Source organism: Pteropus medius, unplaced genomic scaffold, assembly GCF_902729225.1.
Source record: "Pteropus medius unplaced genomic scaffold, Ma_sr-lr_union100, whole genome shotgun sequence".
Lineage (NCBI taxonomy): Eukaryota > Metazoa > Chordata > Mammalia > Chiroptera > Pteropodidae > Pteropus > Pteropus medius.
The window spans coordinates 190532-218028 of NW_024343159.1; the positions used below are offsets into that span (position 1 = coordinate 190532).

The 27497-nt window shown below is 51.4% G+C and overlaps 2 protein-coding genes, 4 non-coding genes and 1 pseudogene across 6 annotated transcripts; 5 read left to right on the top strand and 2 right to left on the bottom strand.

The window, feature by feature from the left end:
* Positions 1–785: 785 nt before the first annotated feature.
* POM121L2 (POM121 transmembrane nucleoporin like 2) lies at positions 786–3989 on the top strand. The gene has a single exon (XM_039867279.1). The coding sequence runs from the start codon at positions 969–971 to the stop codon at positions 3987–3989; it is 3021 nt and encodes a 1006-aa protein (XP_039723213.1). The 5' UTR covers positions 786–968.
* Positions 3990–8476: 4487 nt separating this feature from the next.
* On the top strand, positions 8477–8548 carry TRNAM-CAU (transfer RNA methionine (anticodon CAU)). Its single transcript has one exon. It is a non-coding gene; the product is annotated as a tRNA-Met (tRNA).
* Positions 8549–9293: 745 nt separating this feature from the next.
* PRSS16 (serine protease 16) lies at positions 9294–19863 on the bottom strand. The gene is made up of 12 exons (XM_039867280.1): positions 19794–19863; positions 19565–19746; positions 18640–18739; positions 18387–18516; positions 17004–17127; positions 16709–16786; positions 16575–16622; positions 15809–16096; positions 14936–15077; positions 12904–13083; positions 12679–12824; positions 9294–12562 (listed from the first exon to the last, which is right to left on the bottom strand). Exons 1-12 carry the CDS (start codon positions 19861–19863, stop codon positions 12500–12502), a joined length of 1551 nt encoding a protein of 516 aa, XP_039723214.1. The 3' UTR covers positions 9294–12499.
* Positions 19864–21698: 1835 nt separating this feature from the next.
* TRNAI-AAU (transfer RNA isoleucine (anticodon AAU)) lies at positions 21699–21772 on the top strand. Its single transcript has one exon. It is a non-coding gene; the product is annotated as a tRNA-Ile (tRNA).
* A 626-nt stretch (positions 21773–22398) lies between these two features.
* LOC120606211 (uncharacterized) lies at positions 22399–22517 on the bottom strand (annotated as a pseudogene).
* Positions 22518–22682: 165 nt separating this feature from the next.
* On the top strand, positions 22683–22765 carry TRNAL-UAA (transfer RNA leucine (anticodon UAA)). Its single transcript has one exon. It is a non-coding gene; the product is annotated as a tRNA-Leu (tRNA).
* A 3148-nt stretch (positions 22766–25913) lies between these two features.
* Positions 25914–25987, top strand: TRNAI-AAU (transfer RNA isoleucine (anticodon AAU)). The gene has a single exon. It is a non-coding gene; the product is annotated as a tRNA-Ile (tRNA).
* Positions 25988–27497: the final 1510 nt, after the last annotated feature.

Consider the following 27497-nt stretch of genomic DNA (forward strand, 5'->3'; position numbering starts at 1 on the left):
GAAAAATCCGAAAAACAAGTAACTTTCAGAGATTACTAAAACGATTCCTTCCAATAACAAGAAAATTGCCATGGACCGAATCCAACTCTTTTTAAAAAGTTCGTCGGAAAACGGGTTCCCTTCCAGATCGGCTCTGTCCAAAAGCGGGTGTGGGCGTGGGCCACATTTTTGCTCGGGCCCCGCTGGGCCAGGCGGGGCGGTGAGGGAGGAGATGGCGGGGCCAGCCGGCGCCTGCGGGGGCTCGGGCCCTAGGTGGCTAGGCGAGATGTCCCCAGGCCCCGCCAGACTCAAAGAGCGAGCAATGGGAACGCGACCCGGGTTCCGCCATAGGGAGGCCGCCTGGTTGGGGCCAGGAAGTGGCTGCGTCTGGAGCTTGTCCTCCCGGCAGATGACTGGCACCCGCTGGCTGCGGAAAGGCAGCGACAGCAGGAAAGGACAAGCGGCAAATGGGCCTCGCGTTCCTGGCGGCTGCGCCACGACCGCCATCTGGCTGCACCGGGCACCGTCGGGTTTCCAGTCGTGCGCCCCGACTCGCGCCGCCTCCGACTGCGCTCCCTGGTCCTACCCCGGGGACCCGGGTCGGGGGCACCAGGAGCCTGGGCCCTCGAGGTTCGCCGCAGCTCTGCGCGACTCGGCGACCTCGGCCACACGGTCCCAGAGCTGCGATCGGCGCTGCCGTTCGCAGCCCCGGCGCGCGCTGCCCGCGGGGAGAGCAGAGGCCCGAGCGCTCGGCTTAGGCAGAGCGGACGGGGCGGCCGAGGCCCCGCGTGTCGCCCATTCCCACGGCTGCTGACCTGCAACGTGGTGCCCGGGGGTGTCGAGCGCCCCGAGACTCTCTCGCTTTCCTCGCGCGGGGACCCCAACGGTCACCGAACCCTGAGAGCGTGGACTCGGCCGATTCGGCAGACGTCAGAAACCTCGGAGGCCGAGACCCTCCCCAAAGTCGCCGAGCCGCCTTCCTGCTCCGCATGGGCAGTTACCTGGGCAAGCGGGGGTCCCCGGCGCCGTCCCCGGCGGAAGGGCGCACAGATCCGCCCGCGGGGCTGGGGAACCGCCGGCCGGCTCAGCCCCTTCACCAGCTCCACCGGGTTCAGCACGTCCACCGCGCACACCCTGCCCCGCGGCTCGGACCTTCGAGAAGGCCGCGGGACTGGGACCCCGCCAAGCCCACCACGCGGGGCGTCAGCGAGGCCTGGAGGCGCTTCCCCATGAGGAGGCCCCAGAATTCCGTCGTGGGGCCTCTCCCCTCAGACTGGTGGGAGAGTTACTTGAAGCGCAGTGTCTGGTCTCTCCGGCACCCCAGGGCGGTATGGAGCCCAGTGACCATCAAGATCACGCCCCCTGGGCGCAGAGGGCTCCCCGACACGTCCCCGGCACAGTCCTCGCCCTCTGGGAAGCCTCCAGGCAGGTGCGTGAAGGCGACAGTGCTGCGGGCCGTCCGAGAGTGCGCGAAGGGGCGGACGGGGCCGCGGGAGCCGCTGCTCCGCGACAGGCCGCGCTGCGAGCGCAGGGCGCCCGGCTCCAGACCCTCCGCGTTTGAGCCTCTGGTCAAGAATGGAGTTCGCGCTTCCTTCGTGCCCAGGCCTGGGCCGCTGAGCAGAAGCTCCGCCTCCCGGAGCTCGGACCGCACGCGCACGGGCGGCCCCCTGGGCTCCAAAAGAAACGCCATCACGAGCTCTTACAGCTCTTCTAGAGCTTCCTCCGAGCGTCGTAAGAGAAGCGTTCCCGGTGCACCACTCCAGACTCCAGAGCGGCCAGTAAAAAAGGAAGAGAAAGGTCACCAGTGTCGTTCTCCCATCCCACTGGGATCAGAGGAGTCCCCAGCAGCGTCACGTGACAGCTCTGGGCAGCGCAGTCGGAAGATGCCACAGCTGCTAGCTAGCCCTGGGCCCCTGCTGCCTCTGCCCCCAGCTCCCCAACGTGGTTATGCAGCCTCGGAAGACCACCTGGCCCTGGGGACAAAAGGTGGACTCCTGTGGGGCAACGAAGCCAGAAAGGATACAACAGAGGTCACTGCAGACTCTGTCCGGGACTCTCGGTCTGCTCTGCCACCTCCCCTGGCTCTCGCTCTGCCTTCTGCAGGCACAGCTCCAGCCCCGGGCCCAGATTCCCAGGGGGAGTCTCCAGGTCCCCTGGCCTCCCCACAGTCTACTGCAGAGGGTGTCAGTGTGGCCCTCTCACCCCTGCAGACACCCAGCTTGCTGGCCCCACTTGGCTGCTCAATGTCAGAGTCCCGTCCAGGCCCCGCTTCAGGGGCAAAGTCTCCAGCTACCGTCACCGATCCGATCCCTGTTTCTCCCACATCACCAGTCATTGACACCACACAGCCACCTCCGACCTCTCAGGATGACAGGTCTGCCAGGTCCCCACAGCCACCTGTCATAAGCCCCGCACAAAGGTGTTTGTTTGGAAAGGTGAGACCAGCTCGCCATCTTTCTGCATCTGCACCTCCCGCTGCAGCTTCTGCTGACCCCACGTCGAAATGTGTTTTCGGTCCCCCGCCCAAGAGCGAGACCGGAAACGCCTTACATTTCAGAATGGCCACCGCAGCATTGTCACCTCCAGGCAGCTTAGCTCCCACCTTCGAGCCTGTCTTTGGCAGCATAGGGCCACTTAACACTATGCCCGTGACAGGTGCTCTCTCCCCCAGGCAGACCTGCTGTCCGGCTCCGCCTGCTCCTACCCACACCTCCCACGACCTGGTCAAGGCCACCTCTGTAGTCGTGTCCACTGCCCCAGCCAGCTCATCCAAAGACTCCTCTTTCAAGCCACCTCTGGGTTTTGATGTAGTGAGTGTCACCAGTGCTGTGGACAGCACCCCCTCCCTCCCTTCCACCTGTCACACTTTCCTGCTCGGGGCCGCTCGCGCCTTCAGGGCCAGCTTCTCCACAGCTACAGGTTTCATTTTGCCACCCCACCGCCCCGCGGCCATTCCTAGGGTGCACACAGTCGCCATCTTTAGCCAGGCTCTTCCCACTGCTGCCCAGATGACCGCTAGTAGAAGCACTGTCGGTTTTAGGGGTGTGGGCAGCCCTCTGTCGGCCTCTGCCCTCATGACCACGAACCAGCCCGCACTGTCATCCGGCATCTCCAATCTGACCTCAGCATTCACAATTCCCTTGGGGTCAAACTCAAAGCCACCTTTCCCACCATCCCTGGGAGTCACTTCTCAGCCTGCATTTGGGGCTGCAGGTGGGCGAGAGCAAGGTCTTCTCCAACCAGTCTTTGGCCCAAGCTTCAATAGCTCTTTCATTTTTAAAAACTCAAAAGTGGAATCCCCAACCCCATCCCCAACCCCAACCCCAATCCCAACCCCAGCTCAGCCAGCCTTCAGCCGCCCCACACAGTCAGCCTTTGGGCTGTTGACACCCTCAACCTCCACCTTTCACATCCCTGCCAGCAACCCGCCAGACTCTGGAAGCACCCCAGCATTTGGCCAAGCTAGTGCAACTTGTTTTGGACTAGTCACTGAGGCTCACCGGAGTGGGGCTTCGAGCTCAGTGTTTGGCAGCACAGCCCCACGGCCTTTTGCCTTTGGGGGATTAGTGACCCCTATGGACTGTGGGGAGTCTGGGGTCAGTATGACTGCCCCAGACAGGAGCTCCAACTCTGGAGTGTTTTGCATTGGAGCAATGCCAGGTGGGGCCACTCGCACCGTCATGCCCTTTGGAAAAATCTGGAGCCAGAACACCCAAGCCCTGACCAGCCAGAGCACTCCTTTCGCCTTGGGGAGGGCCAGCATTTCTGCAAGAAGGGCTGTGTTTGGGGACCATCACATCGTTCCCTTTGCTCAGAGCACCCCTGTCCCTGGACCAGTTAAGACAGGTAGAAGCCTTGGCTTTGGAGTCCCCTCACTAGCTGCCCAGGGCTCCTTTGAGAGAGGGTCTTTCAGATCACCAGCCCCTTCATTCTCCATTGGTGCAAAACCAAAAACCCCAAAGAGTCGTGAGCAAGGGCACTTCCGAAGGCATCACGCCCACAAGAAGTAGCCAGCACCCCTCAGCGGCGCCCTGGCCTGGACCTCAGCGTTTCTGGGAGGAGCCCCAATCTCTTCCAAGTCCCTAAAGCAAAAACACCCAGATCAATGGCTAGAGCTTTACCTGTTCACCTGTGGGTTCTTATTTACATTCTAGAAAAAAGTGGAGCACCAGGGTGTTCAGGGGCGATAGCAGAAAGAAATGAGGTGGAACCTCTGTAATTTAACAGAACCTTGCCTTCCCCTCCCGCCCACTCCTCTGCATCGATGTAAACTGGTTCAGGACACTGCCTCCTGGGAACAGACATGCCAGGAAGGCAGCAGATACAGCCCAGGCCCTGTTGCGTCTTTGAGAGGAGGTCTAGATTCCAAGAGATTTTATTTGGCTCTTAGAAGTGGTTCCCTTTCCCTGGTCTCTGAAAATGCTGAGTTCTCCTTTTTGCTGCCTTCTTGTTCCTCAGTGGGTTTTTGGAGGAATTTTGATGTAATTTGACCGACTTGTCCTTGAGGACCAATGGTCAACGCTGAGGGGCCCCTGTGTGCTGCTTGCACTGGGCCACTTCCTCCAACCAAGCTGTTTTAATCTTTTACCAAGAGAGATAGTGTTCCAGCCCCACCCTCCTCTCTGCCAATTTAGCCCCTGAGAGACTGGGAGGGAAGGCTCAGCCTGTCAGACCCAGAGGTCATTCCTCATTCCAGAACAAGGATGCTCTTTGCTGCAGACAGGGGGCCTTTCCTGTTTGCCACATTTTCATTCATCACTCTCCGGTGTGTTTAGAGACTTGTTCTCTTCACTGGGCCTGATGTGATGTGTAACATGTGCTTTCAATTGACTTGTAGGATGTGATGTGTAACATGTGCTTTCAATTGACTTGTAGGCCCTTGTTGACAGAGCCAAACCTACTTGCATAAAGGTTTCTGGGTCCCGGCTAATTGGGGGAGACTATAGCACCACATGTGGCTACACATGTTGAATGCCTATTTTCTAGTTTTTGACTTCAAGGGATGACTTCTCAGGAAAAGTAGGGCCAGGTGAGGGACAGACAGGTGGTGCAACCTTGCCTTTTCTCTTTACACCATAGGTCATGATCCCACCAGTAGGAGCCAGAAATGCTCAGTTAGGGAACCAAAGCTTGCACCTCATTTTCTTTTTGATTCATACATTCACATCGCTCCTGGTTGAGGTAGACAAGGCAGGACGCCTCTTGGGCCTGGGAACAAAGACGAGCAGGTGCCTAGGCTGACCTCTGTAACCAATGGGAGGCCTGCAGATGAGCCGTTATGCATTCCTTAGCATTTCTTATCATCCGGATGAAAAAAAAAAAAAAGAGGCAATATGACTTTCTGAGCACATCTATCTCCTGTTTTATGGACACTTTGGAAGGGGCCTGATTGGAAAAGCAAGCCAACTAAAATCGGTTGATAAAATAAAAATAAATTGTCTGAATAAGTCAACAGTATATATGAATTACTGTTAAGTTTATATTAGTTTGGAGGCAGAAATACGTTTAGAAAAAAAAAAAAACTTGCCCAAGCTCACCCAGTTAGTAAAGGTGAGATTCAGGATTTAAACCCTAATGGCTCTTTTTTCTCCCTCATAGAGCAAATACTCATACCCATCTGCTCCAGAAAAATAAATGAGTGATACTACGTCATGTAACTTATTCACATAATCGGGTACACACAATAATATACGAGGCACTCGAGGAAGAAAGCGCACCACTCACAGGCCTGGATATCAGGAGGCGGGGTTAAGGGGACCATAAGAAGAGTGTGTTTGCCACCCTAGTTTCTGGTCAGGTCATCACCTAGGACACATGTGTTATGTACTGCAGTGTCAACATGATAAAAAATGAAAAAATTAAGAGCTAGGCTGGTGGGCGGGAGGGCATAGTCCATTTAAAAGAAGGCACCCAGAAAAGAGCTCTTGAAATACATTATTTTATTTTATATATTATATACACAGATTTTTAATTTATTACTTTTTATTTAATATTATACTAATTTAATATTATACTAATGCCCATTTTCCCACTACAACAAATACTTTTTGAACATACAATTCTGAAAGTTGCATATATTTCATCAAATGGAGGACATGTAGGGACACAACCTGCACGTCTGTTTGTGTTCATGATAGTGAAGACATCATGCCCACAAGCATTTGCTGCATTGAACTGAAGACTGCAGTTCATTTATACATTCCAAATGTTTTTTGAATAATGCTGTGATGAATGTGTCTGTATGAAAAACTGTATCTGCATCTACATTTCCAAAAGATTGAAGCTTAGGAGTGGAATCACTGGGTTAATACAGAGAAACACCTTTAGACTCACCAACCAATATTGTAGAACTGTCTGTTTCTCCCTTCGATTTTCTCAATGTTTACTTCATTTATATTTGCGGCTCTGATGTTCGATGCATATATGTTTATAATTGTTATAGCTTCTTCATGAATTAGTTCTTTACCAACACGTAATGTTTTTCTTTGTATCTTGTGTCAGTTTTATAATTTAAAGGTTATTTGGTCTAATATTAATGTGGCCATCCCAGCCCTCTTTTGATTACTATTTTCCTTGAATATCTTTCTCCATCCATTCACTATAGACTTAATCACATCTTTGGACCTAAAGTGAATGTCTTGCAGACAGCACATCATTGGATCATTTAAAAATTTCATTGGACCAAACTCTGCCTTTCGATTGGAGAATTTATCTCATTTAAGGTACCAACAAGGAAGACACAGCTGTGCAGAACCAAAAATGTATGTTTTTGGTTGCTCGACTCAGTAGGCAGAACTCAAGTCCATTCTCAAAGCTCCCGCCAATTGTCTTCTTGATGAACTTGACCATTTCTGGGCATGATACGTCTTTCTTTTCCTTAATAGCAACTCCAGAGTGGCAACCTAGACAGAAAGCGGGTTAAGGGATGCCAAGGTAATTCTAGTTCAGCCACCTGAGTTCTCTTGTTGGATCGACACGGTCTTAGGTGACAAGGGTAATGAACACCTAGGTGAGTAGATTCCTTGCCAAGTCTCCCTACAATGACACTACACATGGGCTTCAAAGTTTTATAAAAATGCACTTGTCACCCTTTCACCATAAAGTGACTCTTCTGAATGAAATGTCTGGGTGTAAGTAAGAGATGATTGGCAAGAAGGTAAAGTTCTAGCTAATGGCATGGGACATACTGGAGGGAACTGGGAAGGGAGCACATTCTACCTGGGGAGACACGAGGAAGGGATATTAATGGTCTTTGCCTCTTGAAATCGTCACTTTTGCCTTCCTCATCAATGAAAATACCTTGGGGTGGCTCTCCCAGACTTACAGGTGCCTTAAATTGAACTAATACTGGGTTAGTTGCATGTTTCTGGCCACAATTTGGTCGCCATTCCCATAAGTTTAACAAGAAGTCTATGGGAAAGAGCCATAGCTCCTGCACTTCCATTATATATTTTTATATTCTTATATTGGGCACTGATGAGGAGAACTTAGATTGGTAAAAGTCCTGCAGTTTTCAGATATTGACAGGTGTCAACATCTCCAGTTATGTCCCCAGCCCAAATTCCCAAGGTTGCCCTTCAGCTATTCTGTGGACCTGAGTCTACGCTTCAGAATCTGCCTCGCGCCGCCTGCCAGCAGGCTCTGAGCAGAGCGATTCTGGGGCTCTTAGCGGGCGACGAGTTGCGGAGACGCATGGTCAGTTTCTTGTGAACTGCTCCGAGCCTGGCCTTGTAGCCAAAGGTCTGGAGTCCACAAGAGCGTCCGAGCCCTCGCTCAGCTGATTCCTGTTCTACCTGACCTTGAGGGCAGAGGCACTAAGTCCTGCAGTTTTCAGAAGCAATTATCTTTATTTTTGAAGGCGCCAGGACATCAGATAACAGATCATTTAAAGCGACAGGCTCAAGATAGGTCCCCATGCTGAAGAGTTTCCTGGTCGCTGACCTGGAGGCATGTGTTTGAATCTTATGTGTTCTTTCATTTTCTTTCTTCTCACTCTCCCTCCCGTTCTCCTTTCTTCGGTTATTATTTTTCTGTGGTTTCCCTGTTTCCGATACTTTATTTGAAGTATATTTCACACGTGGTAAAATGCAAAGATCTGAAGGTAGACAGAGAGTAATGAAATTTACACATCTCACGTGACCACCGCCCAGACCAAGATTGAGAACATTCTCAATTGAGAACATGCTCCCTTACCAGTCAGTACGGCACCGTGCAAGCTAATCGCTGTCGTGATGTCTTCATCAGATAGTTTTGCTTGCTCTTGATCATCATATAAGTGGAATCATGTAATATATCCTATTGTGTGGCATTTTTTGCCCAGCGTGATGTTTTCGAGATTTACTTGGGTTATGACATGTACGAAAATTCAGAGAAATTTATTATTATCGCTAAGCAAGATTCCGTTTTCTAAGCAGACCGCGACTTATCTATACAGGGAAATATGAAGCAGCTGACAATGTACATACAAAAGAAAAGCAGGAGACATCAGACGCTAGCCAGCAGAGTGGCGCAGCGGGAGCGTGCTGGGCCCATAACCCAGAGGTCGATGGATCGAAACCATCCTCTGCTAGGGTTATTTATGCAACATTGCAAGCAACCCTTTTTCCTCTTACATCTCCAGTGGAAGATACCGCGAAGAAACTCAATTTGCACGAGTTCACCGAACTCCAGGGGCACATGGGAGAAGCTACGATGCTACCGGAGGCTGCTGTCACTGGCGCCCAGCCTGAGGCCCCTCAGCAGGAGGTACAGGGGTGGGCCAGGTCAGCAGTCTCCTGGGGCTCAGGCTTCTTTTGGCTGGTCTAATGGTTAAATCCCCATGAGAAAGATTAATGAGAAAATATCCAAATTTAATACATATGTATTTAAGAGAACCCTGCTTACACGAGTCAGAGACCTCACATAGATGACAGGCTCACAGACAGAGAGGAAAAATGAGGTATCCTGACATAGATGGGGACAGAAATAAGAACGATGAAACTGCTGACTCCAACAGATTCATGTAATTTGTGATGACATAATGCGCTTTGCTTTAAATTTCTACAGTTAAAATAATAAGCAAATTTAACCTTTAGACTATTCATATATCATAAAAAGAATGTCTTGTCTTTAAAGCATTTTTTCATCTGTGTATGTCTTTTTATTGGTGTTCTTGTGACTTCTTTACTAATGTTTACGGTCTGTTAATCTGCCACGCATCTAACTTCATTATATATTTTTATATTCTTATATTGGGCACTGATGAGGAGAACATAGATTTGTAATAAGCACTCCATGTTATATTTAATTAACTGTCATAAAATAAAGTACATTTATTTAGTTTGGAAATGCATTTATTTGTAAGAATCACACTTTTTCTCTTACTGTTAAAAGAACGATAACTCATTAAGAGGGAGAATCATGGCAAAATTGTGTGATAAATCATTCAACAGATAAAAGCATGCAAAAGCAGGCAATAAAAGCAAAAAAGGCAAAAATTCAATACAAGAACACACATTCTAAAAATCATATTTGACATAGAATGTTGGAATCTTAGGAGCTGATTTGTTAACCAAACAAATTTAAAACAGAGATTTTATCTTTAGACAATTTATTCTAGTTTCCAAAGTAGAAAAAATAGACACCTCGAAATGTAAAACTGCTTTAAGAGAAGAACCTTGGATGTTGAAAGAGGTGGTGTGATAATGTTCTTAACAGCATAAACTTGGAAGTCAGACGCAAAATCTTTTAATCCCAAACTTGCCATCTTTAGCCTAAACGGCCTTAGACAAATTAATTACCTCTTTGTGTTCAAGATTCCTCATTTCTGTAAAGCAATCTTCTCTGATGGGGCACGCCTACCATTATTCTTCCCATCTTCTATGTTGACATCAGATGCCTGCGCTTCCTGTCCAGAATTCTTTGCACTGTCCTAAGTATTTTCTGAGAGCGAGCATGGTAACAGAACTTGGAAAGTGGAAAGGCTCTGCTGTCTATCAAACATCCTCCCATGGAACATGTAATCTGCTTAGTCGAGTGGTATAGATGTCACTCTGATGAGTCTGAAAACCACATTTAAAGACATCAAACTGTGCAATTTTCCTTAAAGAAGCCTGCTGTCAATGCCATCGGTAATGTTAATTCTCTTCAATGAGAGAATTCAATCCCTCTTTCTCTTTGGAATTACATATTTCCACAGTTTCTGCCAGTGATGTGTCCCAGCATAGACAATTATCTACTCATTATGAACCTCAGTTCTTCACCTCAAAGTTGGGGTAACATTCACCCATAGGACCATGGTAAATGTTCACATATTTGTTCAAACTTTACTGTGTGTAGTAGGCAGGATTTCATTGATGAATAAAACCAGGCACTGCATCCACCCTTTTGGAAATTATATTTTGGTGAGAAAGACAGAGCAATCAAGCTATCATGGGAATTAACATAAAATTTGCAATAAAAGAGGTATATAGTGCTAAAAGAAATATGAAGATTTATTTGGAAAGTTTTAAGGAAGTTCTTTTGGAAAATGTAAAGATTGACAAAATGTCAATTACGTATAGAAGAGTATTTAAGGTAGAAAAATAACATGTGCACAAATCCAGGGCAGATAAGAGGGACTGAGAGAAAAGGGCAGTAAGGTATGAAATGAGGCTGAAGACATAACTGGCCATGGCGAGGACTTCAGGCCATAATCTTAAGGGTTACAGAAGAAAAGAGCCATGAAATGTGTAGGTGAGAGTCAACTCTTGTATAAAACCCAGTTTCTGCCTTTTATCCTTTTGTCCTCTCAAAATACACAGAATTTGAGATCCGAATGACCTAATCTAAAGGGGGCGGAGGGAGGGAAAGCTGAATTTCCACCAAACGATTTGAGAAAACTCACTCCTGTGAGTTCCCTTAGTCCACCAGGGACGAAAACGGTGGTCTCGGATGGAAGCCCCGCAGATTCGGCTCCCGCAACTGGAATCCCAGCTCTCTGCAGCCCGCACCGCTCCTGCTGTGTGCTCTGCAAACGCAGCCGCACCAGCAGTTAAGATGAATTATTTCCCTGGGGTGGTAGAGCCCGTTTTCCGGCCTTTATTCAATCAAATAGAAATAATACATTCCACAGTTCATGCTTTTTTAAAAATAAAAAAATTTGTGAACAAAACACACACACCACCGACTTAAAATGCCATTAAACCGTTTTCCCCTATCCTCTCTCACTTCTGAGAAATCCCCCACTCAGCCCCGCGAACCCGGAGCGCGCTGTCCGTGGTGCTGACTCCGGGGACAGGCGCACTCCCTGTCGCAACCCCGTGATCACCGCCTGACTGCTGGGGCGCGCGCACTTGGAGCAGAGGGGGACACCAGTCTCCTCAAATGTCCGAGGAGAACAGCTGGCTGTCTAGACAGCCTGTCTGCGAGGCCTAAATGCCGGATTCCATGTGCGTCTGTCCCGCAGACCTGTCTTAATCACACACCCGAGTAAACCTACCCACACCCATTGTTCTGTGGGCGCTCTGTGCTAAATGCAACTGTTTGTGCTAAATGCAACTAACTGTTCTGGACACCCACTTGACTGGATCGCGCGTCGTGGGCCACACTCGCTTGCACTATTGGTGTTTCTCTTGGTAACACCTTCAGGTTTTCATGCTGGCCCTGGACAAAACAAGGCCTGATCAACAACAAACACAAAATATTTTCAAGTCGTGCACAGCCGGGGCCTGAATGAAAAGTCTCATTATTTTAATTCCACAGTAGTTATAATATTAAAGATGTGGAGTTGCAGAAACGACACCCACTTTAGCAAGTTTAAGCAGTACGAGCGGAGAAACGTAATTCAAGGAAACTCCAAGGGCTGGATCTTAGAAACCGGAAGACTCCAATTTTCGTTTACTAAGATGTGTGGTTTCCCACAGAGTCAGAGTTTATGGAGGGTTAGAGCAAAGATTCTTCTGTGGTTTTTGAGGGGAAAGATGGCTCATGACAGGTTTGCAAAGACTAAAAGAGACAGATAAAGAAGGACAAAGATCGAGTGACAGGACGAGAACTAGAGGCAGTGAAGACGAACACGGCTGACAGAGACAGGGAGAGCCCAGGGAGACGGAGACGAGAAGCCAGGGAAGGAGGGCAGGGAACACGCAAGAGGAGGGGGTAAAGGCAGAGTCAGGGCGAGAGGCTGAGGACAGGGGGCACGGTGAGGGAAAGGGTGAGAAGCAGATGAGTCAGGGCCTGGGGTCCAGAGACACGCAGAAAGTGCCCAGCCCCGGAGCTGAGCAGAATCTGAACTGGACTCTGATGAGCAGGGGAGGGAACCAGCATAAAGAGTAACTTTTCTTTGACCTTTGATATTAAAATACAAGAATTCACAATGAGAACCACCATCCACCTATGTTTATGGAACTGTCTGGAGCTGAGTGCTTTCAGTTGGGAGTGAGGATGTCTGCAGTCACGAGTCAGTTATATGTAGAGCAGGCACTGAATCCCAATTCCTGGCACTTTCTCCCGTCCAGAGAATGGGGACGTTCAAGACTGAGGCGGCCATACAGGGAGTGGCTCAGAGACCAGCCCTGACCCGTGTCTCCAGCCTGAGCCAGGTCTGCAGCTGCTGGAAGATGCTCTGTGGAGAGGTGGGGAGGATTTTGAAAGTCAGACCCCAGCACTAGAAGAGGGCGGAAACATGCAAACTAGCATGCAAATGACAATGCAAATCACCCAGAGCCTTTTCACTCTTACCTGGCGCCCTAGGCGGAGGCTGGTGGAGTCTGAGGGCCTCTCAGGTGCCATGTCCAAGCAGTGAGAGGCACTAGGGATGAGAAGGGCTGAAACTGAGGGTCCCAAAGCCTGTGTTACACTTAGCACATGCCAGGGGTCTGCGTCCCCTGGAAAGAAAGGAGAGAATGGTGTGCTGAACTGGGGCGAAGTGCAGACATAAATGTCAGGTCCTGACAGCATGCTCACCATTAACAAACAGCACTTGGGTGGCCCCTGGGGTCTGGCCACCATAGTAGGAGTTGGTCTGGGCAACAGCCTGGGCTACGGATGAGGTCGAGAGCCCAAACACCTGCTCACACAGCTCTAGCTGGGAGGGCAGTGCTGGGAGCTGGGAGAAAGGACATCCAGGGTCCTCGCAGGTGACATCTGTGGAAGGAGACATCTGTCAATGTGGGGTGTAAACCCAACTCCACTCTCCTTTCACAATCATTTACAGCAATTTGGTAAATTACACCTTCGCAAGCAGAATTAAAACGCGTATCTTTTCCTTCCCACCTGATCCCTCCAGAATTTCAGGTACTCTTAACTAATCCATGTGTAACTAAATTTAAAGATGTTGACTGTCAGATTCATTTTCATTCTAAAGAGAGCTCTTGCACCTAACTAGACTGCTCAACCAACAGAGGATTTGAAATTAAAATTACTAAGAAGTGAAGCAGATGACAACTAACACAAGATTCTGGACGAGGTCTATATAATCTACACCTTCATATTTCCTTTTTCCCCTCTTACATTACTTCCTACCTGTCTCACAAAAAAAAAAAAAAAAAAAAAAAAGAGAGAGGCCAAACACTCACTATAATAGTAATATTTGTTCCTCCCTTATTTCTGACTGGGAAGATAACTCAACTTTGGGCATCATCTTTAAACCCACTTCACAGGTCAAAATGTACAACAAGCTATACACATAGTCAATGTTGTTCAGGGCCTGGTAATGTCAGCCCCAGCAAAGGTACCAAATTTGAAAGAATACTTTTTCCTTGGGCAGGTATTACAATGACAGTCATCATCGCTACGGCAATAGTCAACCAGGTAAAAGATTTAAATTTCTTCATGTGTGATATATTAGACGATAGAATTACTCTTGACCATATCCTAGATGAACAAGGTGGGGTTTGCTCTGTTGTTAATACCTTTTGTTGCACAGAGGTGTTTGATAAAACACCTCTGGTAAATTAAAAGTGAAACTACATAAAATGTGGACCCAAACCAAATGACTGCATACAGTGGCTACTGACATCTCATGGTTCTCTAATTAATCGTCAGCTAATGGCCCTCAGTTATTGCCTCCTGGTCCAGATCTATTCTCCAAATTAGACAACATTTTGTTTGTTATTATAGACGTTTTTGCTGTCATAAATCTTTGTTTTGTACAGCTTGATGTTATAAGCACACCACTCTGATAATGGTGGCTCAGCATTTTGAGATGATCACTAAGGCCTATGAGACTTCATATGACAGACTTCCAGAAACGACAGATGTTTGCCCTTAACGAAACGTGACAGTAAAGTCATCCTCTGTGCGGGCATGCTCGTTGCTCGAAGGTGGCCCAAGGCTCCTAAGAAACCACTTTCCCTCCTATGTGGGAGATGACATACCCGGAAGGAGCCTTCCTGGCAATGAGAGATTGGCAACGACACATCCAAAACGAGCCAGTTGACAATGGAGGACCAATGGCACTTTAATAACCGATCAGTGCTGCTTTCCAATAGTTAATGGTGATGTGTTTCAGAAAGGTCTCAAACACACACACACACAGAGCCGCTTTGAAATGGAGCCGTAGCTGCCATCCTAGAGGACTCGCCTTGCATATCTTATGCCTCAAACCTTTGAAATGTTAAAACAGGGCAAAATAACCTTTGGGCTGGGGCTAAAGCAACATCATGCCCCAAAGAACTGTTTGTAAGGATAACAAGAAGGCAGCTATTATGACTGATGGGTAGCGGATTGAAAATTAAAAACACCCTTTAGAATCCACATCAGTATGTTAGATGATCTGCAGCAACAGAAATGCCTCCCTTCGACGGAAGTAATTGCTTCCCTTCCCCACAAAGAATATTGTCTGTCTCCTAATCGGAACCCAGCGTGGGCTTCTGCCTGAGTCAGTGCTTCCTGAACAGCTGTTCTTACTCATCTGAAATAAATGCTTGTTGCCTCTGCTTTGAAAGGCCTTTTTAACTTTAGATTATCAGGGGTGAGGATTGGGCCAGTCACTTACAGAAGCCGAACTCAGTACACGTCTGGTACAACCACTGCCGGTCACCCACGCTGGACACTTGGGGTTCTGTGACCCTCAGCTGGGCCACTGTCTCCGCTCGGGAAAAGCTTAAACATTTCTGGCCCAGGCTGTGTAGGACAACCTAGGGGACAATACACATACAGACGTACATACATTCATGCATTCCTCCCTGCCCTCTAGTAAGCCAGGGCCTGGAGGCATAGGTCCCTACAAGTCAAAGGTCAGAAGTCATAAGAGGGTGTTCCCGAGTTCTCCTGGGAGTCAGGGTGGAGGGGGGTGCGGTTCCCGGGTCCGGGTGGGTTAGAGGTTAAGGTACTAGATGATGGGACCTTATTACCTGGGGCAAGTGATAATATCTTGGACCTCAGTTTCCCCATCTGTAAGTGGGGATAATAATACTGGCGACCTCCTAAAACTAATATGAGGATTCAGTGAAATAATCTATAGGAAGCACTTGGCACAGCACTTGGTGCAGACAGCGCTGCAAACGTGACAGCTGTGGATTCTGAGGATGGGCCCCGGTCTCCAGGAGAGCTCCGTGCACAGGGCGACCTGCATTCTTTCACTCGTTCTACAGATACTACTTGAGCGCCTGCTGCGTGCCAGACACTGCTGCAGACCGCGGGCAGAGGTCGGAACAAGACAGGCAAAATAGCGTAATTTCTAAAGCTGCGTGGTGCGTGCCAGGCCCCTGCTGAGCCGTCACATGGGGCGTGTGACACCTCCCCGCGGGCCCTGTGCGGTGTCATCCTCGTGGGACAGAGGAGGGAACGAAGGCTCGGGAGGAGTTTAGCCCACCCAGGGTCGCGCAGCAGAGGTCCGCCGACCCGCGCCTGGCGCGGGGGAGCTCACCTGCACGGCCTGACGCAGCCCGCGGTAGGGCGCCGGGCGGCTGCGGTTGCCCCCGGCCTGGAGGAGTCCGCAGAGCTGCCGCACGCTCAGGGGCGCCCCCGCCTGCCCGTCGTACTGCACTGCGCCTCCCACCAGAGCCTGCAGCGCCCCCAGCAGCTCCGCCCGGTCCTCCTCACGGTCCAAGGACGCGCATGCGCCCAGCTCCGCCCTCAGCGCCGCCCGGGCCGCCTCTCCCGCGCGCAGTCGCCGGGCCACCTCCGCGAAGGCTGAGGATGCCGCCGCCCGGCACTGTGGAGAGACGCAGTGTCGGCAGGACCCGGGCCTGGACCTGGCCTGCCCTTCTAGAACGTCCGTCAGCCTGGGCTCCGCACTTCCCCCGGCTGCCCTCGGTGGTCGAATCCTGTTCCACAGAAGCCTTGCCCTTATCGGCTCCTCCTCTGGGTCGTCCTCAGGCCCCGCCCCACACAGCCTCACCTCCTGATAGGGGCGTTCCCTCTCAGGCCCCGCCCCACACTGAGCCTCCCTACCCCTCCCTAGAGAGTAGTCTTTCCTCAGGCCCCGCCCCTCCTCGGCCCCGCCCCCGTGGGGCTCCTCATTTTGGACGCACAGACGCCTTCTCAGCTCCAGCCTTTTTCTAGAATCTGTCCACCTTTCGAGGCTCCCACCTCTCCAGAACCCGCCACCATGCAGGTTGTTCCTTTTCCTCTGGCCCCAACTTGAAGGCCTCCTCTCTTCCCCACCCCCGTTGGACTGGCCCCATTTCTACCTCCGGAGACCCGCCGATCGCCGTGCTCGTGAGGCTCCTGGACACCACCTGTGGTCGGACCGCGGGAGAAGAGGCGCATCAGGGACTCCGACCGCTGAGATCCCGCTCCTCCCGGACCCCGCCCTCCTTCTTACCTCGTTGTACGCGGAGAAATCCAACACGGCCCGTACTGGGGCAGAGGAGGCGACCGCGGCGAAGATGAGATGCGGAAACTTGGGGGGGAGAAGTCGCCAGCTGGGACCCCTGGTCTTCCGCCCTGTGCCACTCACTCCTAGGCCAGTCCCTCCCTCTGTATACTGGATCCCCGTGAAGACAAATGTGGAAAGCCCTTCCGGGGGCAGGGTGTGGGGAGAAGGTGTTCCTATCACCTGAGATGGGGACCCCGAGTCCAAGCCCCCGCCCCCCGCCCGCCCAGAGGAGTCCCGGGACCTTCAGCCGGGCCCAGGCAGCCAGGGAACCGGCATAGGAGCCTCCGAAGCAGACCCAGGGGCTGGAGGAGGAGACGTTGAGAAGGCGGGAGAGCGCCAGGCGGGCGGAGACCACGTCGGCCAGCCTGGGGTCAAGAGGAGGTTGGTCAGTCATCGCTGGCATCCCTGAAGATCCCCTCCCTGTGCCTGCTGAGTGTGGCCAGTAGCCAGCGCCCTTTCGTCAGGACGCGTTTCTGAGGACTTCTCCGCATCCTTTTCCGCGTGTGTGCCTCCACCTTCCTTCCCTTCCAGATCCGGTGGGAGAGGAAAAATCCCCAGGCAGTTTAGGCAGAATTCCGACTAATAGGGAGAGGTTGGGGACCGTCAAGAAGAGCTACTGGGGAGAGGAGAAGAGGAGGTGTCCTAGGCTGGCGAAGTTAGACTGGGGCGAGGGGGAGACAGTTAGAGAGAAAAGAGATGCTGGGACATGTCTAACAAACTCTTTTCTACCCAAAGTGCTTTCTTTCTCCCTCGGCCTTTCTGAAACGGTTTGCAGTCAGCGCCATCCTCCCGCACTTAGAAAGCTGTTTGGCTCGTGAAGGACTGAGAGACAGAGTGACAGAGGCAAAGAGATACAGATGGAGACACAGACAATGGAGACCGGAGGGGGACAGAGGCAGGCACAGGAAGGGTTGCAGACAGAGACGCAGAGAGACACCAAGCAGGAGAGAGGACAGAGAGACAGGTCCTGAGGAGAACTACAGAGCGAGTGAGGGGGAGGGAGGAGGGGGGTCGTCAACAGGAGCAGGGGACGGAGCCGTGCAAATGTCCGACGGAGGGTACAGAGACTCAAGGCAGCGGTGAACCTCTCGGGCTGGAGGACGGTGAGGAAGCCAGAGCTGCAGGAGCCCAGCGAGTGTGAGGAAGCGGAGGTCGACGAGGTGACCGGGAGCCAGGGCCAGTCGGGCCTGGAAGCCACTGTAAACCTCTGGCTTTGCTCTGAGTGAGATGAGAGACATCTGAGGGAGGGAGAGTGGTGATCTGGTTTGTGCTCCAACGATCACGCTGGCTTCGTCTGGAAATTAGACGGAAGGGGTCCAGGGCAGAAACGGAGACCAGTGAGGAGGCTGTGTCCTTCAGGCAAGAGACCTGGTGGTCTGGACCAGAAGCCATAGTGAGAAAGAACAGAATGCAGCGTAGAGGAAAGAAAGAGACAGGGAGGGACAGAGATCCAGAGATGGAGAGAGAAAGAATAAGACACCGAAAGACAGAAAACAAAACAAAACAAAAAACAGCAACAAAAAAACGTGAGCCAGAGACTCAAGGTCTACTCCGAGCAGTGATGGAGAGAAACACAGACATCTCTAATCCCATGACCCCCAACACCTTCCCTACCCCCACTCACGCGTGGCGGCTGGACAGGAAGCGGAGGTGAGCCATGTCCAGGCCCCCAGCAGGTATACTCAGGCCATAAAATCTGTGTTCCAGGCCTATCACCAGGGCGCCCCAGGCTGGGGCCAGGGCTGCAGGGTGCCCTGTGAAGAGCGTGGGGAGGGCGTGAGGTCTCGCAGCCCTCAGGTCTCATGGCAGCACAGCACGCAGCTCCCCTTCCCAGGACGACCGGCTCCCCAGCTGTCTCTCTTACCCTTGTCTCTCACCTCTCATCACTGCGCCTGGCCCAAGGCTGCCCTCGCCCCCCAGATGCAGGAACACAGGTCCGTCGCGGCTGGTCCAGTGCTGCTCATTTACCCAGTACCTCTAAGAGATGGGATGAGGAAGAAGCGGGCTAAGAGTTCCAGCCTTTCTTCCCTGCTGGCTCCAGTCTCGCCCTAACGGGTCTTTCTGTACAGACTCAGCGGGGTCTAAAACAGGCTCATTTAGCTATGTGTTCATTTCTCTCCTGTTTCTCTCCTCACCTAGAATGGAAGATCTACAAGAGCAGATATTTTTGTCAATTTTTTCTCCCTTATATCCCCAGAGTCAAGGATAGTGGCGAGTACCCTGTAGGCACTCGCTATATATTGAGACGATAATTGTAGAATATGTAACAAATGAGGTGGATTTAGGAGTAGGGCCTAGGTGACATGACCTCTGAAGACAGTACAGAGTAGGTGTAAAAAATGGTGAATTTATTCATCTATTCAACAGATATCTCGAGTGCTGGTTGTGAGCCAGCGCTGGTTCCGGAGCCGGTCCAGATCTCTGCTGGACATGGAGACATGGTTGGGGGGTTCAGGGTTTAATCTCAAGGACGGGGAGAAGGGGGTCTGAGGTAGAGAGAGAGAGAGAATGATAGGAGAAAGGCAAAGGTCAGAACCTTAGGGACAAAATATTAGTGACTGAGGAAAGGTAAGCGGGAATATGAGGGGGATTGAAAGCAAAGTCTGGGGGGAGGTGCGGGGTGGGGCTGGGCTGAAGGCCACAGAGATCTGACGGCAGCGCGGGTGAGACCCTAAGGGCAGGGTGCGGGTGGGGGAGGCGGGGAGGGGCAGGGGCCAGGCAGGAGCTGGAGAGACGGGAAAGGCCCAGAAGCAGGAGATGACAGGCCAAGGCGGGTCGCAGACTCCGCTCCGCAGGCCTCACCTGCAGGAAGGACCGCCTGTCAGATGCGTTGAAGGGGTCCAGGGCCTGCTCCAGCCACCCCTCCGCTGGGAGGGCCGCCGCCCCGGGGCCCGGCCCCAGGCCCGGGCTGGAGCGCTCCCGCTGCCGCTGGACGTGCTGCCCCAGGCGCCGAAGAAGACAAGCTGCGGGACGGCAGGGGCGGGGTCAGGCCGGGCCGGGCGGCTCCCCCTGGCCCGCGGGCTCCTCTTACCTGGAGCCGAGGCTCCCCAGAGGGAGACCAGGAGCAGAGGGCCCAGCCCCAGCGCAGGCCCCGCGGCCATGCCGGCCAGTCCTCTGAGCTGGGCGCCGGCCGTGTCCTCCGCGTGGCCGGGCTGGACTCGGGTTTATAGCCTTTCCTGGGGAGCTCGGGTGTCTTCGTGACGCCTGGCCCGCGGCAGACCGCGCGTCTGCGGCAGCCGCCGAAGCGAGCAGGGACGCCGGCGTCGTGCGCAGAGGCCTCTCGAGGCGGCGCCGCGCCCGGCGTCTCCTCTGCCGGGGTCTCGACCCGCTTCCTCTGGGCCTCCGTCGCCGTTTCTCTCTCCGCCCCCCTTCGGGTTCTCTGTCCCCTGGGCTCGTCCCGTCCATCTTCCTGTCCCCCCTCTTTCTGCTCCTGCTCACCCCCGGCCCCTCTGACCCGCGACCTGGCCGCTCTCCGCAGGTCCCGTGTGGCGTTTTGGACGCCGAGGCTCCCCGCGCTCAGGGCTCGGCCCCGGGTTCCCACCGCGTCCCACGAATCCTCGCCACGGTCTGATCCCTAGTCAGCTGGGAGAAAGGAAAGGTCTTCCCGGGCCGGCTTTTCAAAAATCCCCAAATCTGTAGCCCTCCTTTATTCCTATTCTTTTTCACGGCAACCGAGGACAGAAATGTTTTCATTTGTCCAGACGGTTTCGGCGTCTGTGTCCCACAGCGGGTCATGAGCTCCCAGGACCAGGGCTCCCATCTTTCCCGTCTATTGCCGAGCGTCTGGCCGCTACGACTGTGCCCTAGGGAAGCAACTCGACTCCAGGGGACTCCCTGTCTGCATCTTTCTGGTGTCTGAGTGGCCTGAAAAGACATCAGGACCCAAAGGAAGGGCCCTAGAGGGAGTCGGCAGCCCCTGAAGGGCAGTGTTCGTCTGGGGAGACTGAGGCTGAGGCGGGACAGGTGTGTCCAGGCGGTGCGAGGTGGAGGTGGCGGGGCACGGGCGGGTGCCCAGTGTGGCTAGGGCAGGTCGCACGCCCTCCAGTCTGGGTCATTCATATTCACACATGTCCACACACATTTCATTGTCGACTAATGTTTCTCGTGTGATATTTGACTTTTTTTCGTTGTCTACGTTTCGACCGACGGGCCTCACTGTCCTTTCTGCTCTACGTGTTTACCCAGAGAAGCTAGAGGTAAGATATAAATTCTGATTTTCGGCAGAAAAAAATTCCATGGCAGGGCAGATCCCCACAAAGCTGCTCAACGGCAGGACTTTCTCCCACAATCAGAAACGATTTGCGATGTCATCGAACCCTTTTCACACCAAGGAGGATAAGCTCGTTGTCCACCGCCGTTTCCTTTGCTGTGTTAGTGTGGATGATTAAATCCGGCTACTTCCTAGTGATTCTGAGAAGATTTTACTTATATCTCTCTCTCTCCACTGACTACACGGGTCCCAATTCAAAAGAGTTTGAATCCCGATTCCCAGAGGCTTGGATGGGACTTGCTTCCACGTGCCCTGGCGACCATGATGAACTGACTTCAACGCTGGGCAATTAGCACCCGCCCTCAGGACTGCGGGTCCACAAAGTGGCGGGTGTTTGTTCGTCCCAGTTTCCAGAGAGTGCGTTCCAGTGGACTCACGCCCCAGTGACCAAACCGGGGTCATCTGACTCCTGGGGACACAGGAACACCTCGCGAGAAGTTACGCCCGCCGCCTGCGCGCGGGCGGGGTGCGGGACGGATGGGGACGCGCAGGAGAGAGAAGCAGCTGCTAATCCTACAAAACCCTAAGCGAGGCAGCCGGCGTTTTCGGGGGCTCTCAGAGAAGGGGCCCCGGTCCTTAGGAGCCGCCGGCGGGGGCGAGAGATGTTTCCTTTCGCTCCCAACAAACACTTAATTTTTTTAAGTAAAAAGGAGAGACGCGCGGGGCGGCCGGTTAGCTCAGTTGGTTAGAGCGTGGTGCTAATAACGCCAAGGTCGCGGGTTCGATCCCCGTACGGGCCACGGGTAGTTCTCTTTTGAGGAAATTTTGCTGCAGTGTCCTCACACATTGGAAATAGCCTCTCTGATGTAAAATTGGGTTTAATCTTTTATTTCATTTCAAAGGAGGAAGAAAAGAAAAAGAAAAGACTACTTGTGGAAAAAGTGGCATAAAGCCTTCAAATAGAAATTTTAGTAAAGAGAATGAGGGAACGAAAGTGGCGGTGGCGTCGGAGGTGACATGTGTGTCTGGTGGCCGCTGACCATCTCGCCCTTTCCTTGTCGGAGTCTCAGAAGCTGGAATTTTGTTCGCGAATCGAATACACCAATATAAAGGAAGCAAGGCCCAGCAAAGTCACCATTTATGACAAAACCATGTGCTTATAAAGGCCACACAACTATAGAATACACGAGAATTTCATAAGTGAAAAATTAGTGACAAATACAATCCAAACAAAAAAGGAAATTTAGGCTTTTAAAACTTGACTACGGAGAATTTTCAACGGGTGACAAAACCGAAGCCAAAGTTCATTTCAGGAGAGAATGATGTTTTTTCTCATTCCAGGAGAGATCCTCAGTCTTTGTGCAGCGGGCATCACCGAAGAGCCGTCTTTCCAGGGCAGGTTGGGCTCTTTCTTTTTTTCTTTAAACACCTACGGCACCCGGCCTTCCTAGGTGGTCTCCCACCCAAGTACTCGCCAGGCCCCACTCTGCTTAGCTTCCGAGATCAGACGAGATCGGGAGTGTTCAGGGTGGCGTGGCCGTAGACTCGGGCTCTCTTTCTTTTGACCATCGGGGTTCAGGGTTCTGAAAGGTCTTCCTTGGTGCGTTAGGGTCAAATGCCCCACAGGCTTATTAATTTCAGTCTTCCAGGAAATAGCAGTTCTAATTAATTCTAAACTGCTAAAACCTTACTGGGAAAGTTGCAAACGTCACCGGGATGGCCGAGTGGTTAAGGCGTTGGACTTAAGATCCAATGGGCGCATGTCCACGTGGGTTCGAACCCCACTCCCGGTAGGTCGTCGTAACAATGTGTTTTACCTGAAAACAAAATTTCCCTGCACAAAGTGAAGCAACTAGTCCGGCATACAGTTGGGTTTTGGTTTCCTTTTTTTCCAAGCTGACAAACTGTAGTTTCTGGCTTTAGGTAATTTACATATAACGTAATTACTGACATTCGTCTTAAAAATCTACTACCTCGTTGTTTTCTATGTGTTCCTTCTGTTCTTTGTTCCTTTCTTTTATCTCTTTCTGTCTTTGAAATGTGAGCCTTTTTCTTGATTTAATTTTATCTCTACTATTGCCTTATCATTTATACATTTTAAAAAACAATCTTTAGTGCTTTCCCTCAGGTTTCCTATTTACCTCTACAATTAACCAGTCTGCCTTCAAATAATATTACGCTGCTTCCTGTGTTGTGTGAGCAGCTTGCAAGAGTATGTATATTCCCTCCTATATTTTATGTTATTGTTATTTTGCTTCCGTGTACTCTAATGCCACTACTACTTTTGCTTTATGCAATCAATTATTATTTGTAGAGTGATTAACATTGGGGAAAATTCCTCATCTGTATCTACATTGTAAGCATTTCTTTCTCTTCACCTTCTGGAATTCCACTGACAAATATATTAGACAATTTGACATTAACCCATAATTCTTCAACGCTTTTTTTTTTCATCACCCTACCCCCTTTTTTCGGTGTTTCGGCTTGGGTAGCTTCTAAGGACCCACTTTCAAGTTCATTGCTTCTTTCCGGAGCTCCACAGAGTCTAAAAGCCTATGTCAGGTATTGTTCATCTCTGTTATAATGTGTATGTGTTTTTAATTTTTAGCATATCCATTTGACTTTAAGTTTCTAACAATATACTGAATTTTCTCAGCTGTTTAATGTATGTGGATCATCTTTTCCACTAGCGCCTTTAACATAATGATTGTGGATATTTTATATTCCTTTTGGGGTAGTTCCAACACGCAGGACAGATCTGAATCTCACTGTTGATTGCTTTTTTTCTCTTAACAGTGCATTGTTTCTTGTCTCGTCATTTTCCATTAGGTGCCAGACTTAATGTATAGGACTGTAGAGGGTGAAGTAAATAGTATTTACACCTGAAAATGGGCATGTCCATTTTCCTAGACTATTAATGTATGAGGTTGAGTCAATTTAAGCAGGGGTTGAGATATTTTTTGTTTTATTGTAATTTTCTTCAGCGCATAACCGGCTTCACACTCCTCCAGCATTACTTTAGGTTTAGGGTGGGGTCTGATTTGTTGGAGTGCTTTTGCGATGATTTTGCTCTACCCTTGGCTTTAGGCCTTGTCTGTACATGTTTCAGACAGGGCATCTCTCCATGGTCTCTCGTCTCTCCCCTAGGGGTTAAATGCCAACTTATTGTAGGTGTGGTGGATATTCCCGTGGTGATAAGTGAAAACAAGAGAACCAAGGAGGTAACAAACACTAGAGTGTAATGCCTGAGACGATGAACTCCTACCACTTGTTGCACAGGACAAATAAATAGCGAGGCCAAGTACCAAATCCTACACTACATTCAGCTTGTTCCGATGCCTGCGTTCAGACTCCACTGCCCTCCGCGATTTATCGGTGTTACGGATTAAGAATTTCACACGTTACAGTTTCCAAGAGAGAATTTAAGATATTCTTTAGAGGCTCCACTGGGAATGATTTTTCATGCGACCTCCCACATCAGCATTTCTTGGCAAAATCTCCCACTGTCGTCTCCCGACCTCGGAATCCTCATTTTGCAGCTGACACCAAAATGCACAATTTTCTTTATCATTTAATTTCCAAAAATATACGCTTTGTCAAGCTGTCTTCAACACTGCTAGTGATAATACTCTTGTTTCGAGAGAGCGCCGTCTGTGCCCAGTGGCCCCAAATGCCGAAGGGGCCGAGAGAGCAAAGAACAGGGAGACAAGGCCAGTTTGTCGGTTCGTAAACTGAGAGGGAGACGGCACAGAAACGCAGCGTGGCCGGCGGCAACACGTCCGGCCTCCGCCTTCCGCCCCAGACCGCGTGGTCTGCGAGCCCGGAGAGGGACCCGGGCGGCGGGCGCGGGTGTGCGTCACGGCTTCCAGGAGACAGGGGACGTCAAGGACGCCCGCTCCAGGGAAGAACCAGTGGGGCCTGGGAGGCTGGCGCATCTTGAAACAACGCAGCCCCCGGGTGCGTTGCAGGACCCCCGACAGGAGCCACGGGCCCCGGGTCACTCGGGGGCAGGGGGTGGGGCAAGACGGCAGATTAGTTTCAAGATGGAGTCACTTTTGTTCCGCACAACTTCCCGAAATTACAGAAACGAAGGGAGGGTTCCAACACAGGATGTTCTGTTTAAGCGGATGCGCCACGACGTGGGAGCGAGGCGCCCAAACATGGCCGTTTTCCGTTGCACGCAGTGTAAGCGCTTAAGATCGTGTCTGCACCGACACGACGGTGTATAGTGGGTCCATTAACTTCAGATGCAACGAAGTGTGGAAAGGGAGAGAAGAGGTGGGAGGGTTGTAGGGTCCCACAGAGAAACGAGGGCGCAGGCGACTGAGGAATTAGTGCTCCGCTGGCCTCTCCCTGGTGGACACCTGTCTGCAGGTGGGTCAGGCGCAGCGGGGAGGCGAAGGCCTCCGCCACCTTCCCGGAGGGGGCGCCCGGGCCTCGGCTCCTCGGCTCCTCTGCGACCCCGGCGTCCCTCCCCGCCCAGACGACCGCCCTGACTCGGGGGCCCTGCTGGTGGATCGGGGTCCAGGATCTTCGAGACCGGAAGGGGTCACAGGCTGCACAGACGGGTCGCGCGGTCTTCGGGCGCCACCGCGTGTCGGACGCCGGAGCTGCGGCTCCGGACCCGAGACCCCGCGCGCAGCCGGGCGCCCTGACGGCAGCTGCGGGGTCAGGTCGCGGGGACCGCGGGGCGGCCGAGGCGGCGCGGAGCCGGGCAGGTCCCCGTTTGCCCGCGCGATGACGTCCACCCGCGCCTTCTCAGTCAGCTCGACAAAAATAAAATTTTCCCGGAAGAAGCACTTTCATTTGTGACAGTAGCTGGGATTGGTCTTTTCCTTTTACCGAAAAAAAGATTTCTCAATCGTTTGCAAAAAAAACGAAAGCATTGACTTTAGTCGTACATGACTTTAAAGGAGGTAACCAAGGGGGAATCTCCGTAGTGGCCGGTTAGCTCAGTTGGTTAGAGCGTGGTGCTAATAACGCCAAGGTCGCGGGTTCGATCCCCGTACGGGCCACTGTGGGCGGAGCTCTTTTTTCATTCCTCTTAATATTACCGTGGAAACTGCTTTAATCCGAATACAGACGGAAAGCAGATTTATGTGTCCAAGGGCAGAGAGGAAGTCTCATTAGTGTGAAGTTTGTTGTTTAGATTCTAGCTGACAGAGACCGAAGTTGTCTTTGGGACCGTTGTCCTTCCTGCAGGAGAGGAGAGAAGGGGCCTCTAAATTTATGTCCTGCTTCTGAGCAAACGGGAGGGCAGGGAGCTTTTGTTCTCACCTGCCATCTCTCACAATAATCTTCACGCCAAAGTGGCATCTCGTGGGGTGGCCTAATCTGCTTCCCTTCACGGCCATTCTTTCGCTCACTTTTCTTCGGAGGTAAAGGGGAGAACTGCTATGAAAAATCGAGGACGATGAAGACACGTTCACAGTGAGGCATACACGGGTTTCAGGCAGAGGGCAGGACCACGTGCACTAGGTGAAAATACGGTGACTCTGGTGGGCCGCCAGCCGTAACCCAGCACTCAGGCCAGTGCTACGCAGGGTCCATTTTGGCTTATGAACCACGACGTCACTTACGACTCAAGAAAGTGATCATCTGTCTGTGTTTCTCTCAAAGTGTCATTGAGCTCCAGTTTCTCCCCTTTCACTGGGTAACTTCCACTGATGCACTGATATGACAGTTCTTAGGGACATATGTCACCGAAATGGTGAGAGTGTAAATTTCACCAGCGCTCTCTTCCTTGTTTTCAAAAACAAAAATGAGTCTGACACCAAACCGAGTGTCACAGCTTGTTAATCCTTTGCCTGGTACCGACAACCAAATTGCATCATTTAGCTGCGTTAAAGAGGAACAATAGGCCCCAACGCAGTCACTCGAGCTGAACCCCACCAAAACTAAGGCCTGACCGGTCTGCAGTTTCAGCCTCTCCCAGGACTGGAATCTCCTATCAGTCTGGAGTTTCCTGGTGGGCACTGGTGAGGTCATCTGCCTTCTCCTTAGGGTAAGTGACCTTGCCTGACATAACCCACTCTTTCGATGTCCCTGTTCCACCCTTATTCCACCTGTAAAATTTTCCATTTTGTACAACTCAAAGCACCTTTCTGTTTACTAGGTGAGATGCTGCCTGATTCATGAATTGTTCAATAAAGCCAATTAGATCTTTAAATCAACTGGATTGAATTTTCATTTTTTTAACTGCTAAAAATGTTGGCTGTCACAGGTTAAGAGATCCGAGACGGAACTTTCCAAAACAGAATCTGAACTGTTGCTGCGAAGTGACTTTCGCTCAGTTCATATCATAGTCTTACTGATCATCAGCAAACCCGTCCCTTTTTTTTTCCTTTTGCAATTAAATGTATTGGGGTGACATTGTTAATGCATCGTATGAGTTTCAAGCGTACGATTCTATAATGCATTATCTATGTGTTCTGTTGTGTCCTCACCACCCAAATTCTGGTCTCCCTCTGGCACCATTTTGACCCCCTTTGCCTTTTTCGGCCACCTCCAAACTCCATCGCTTCT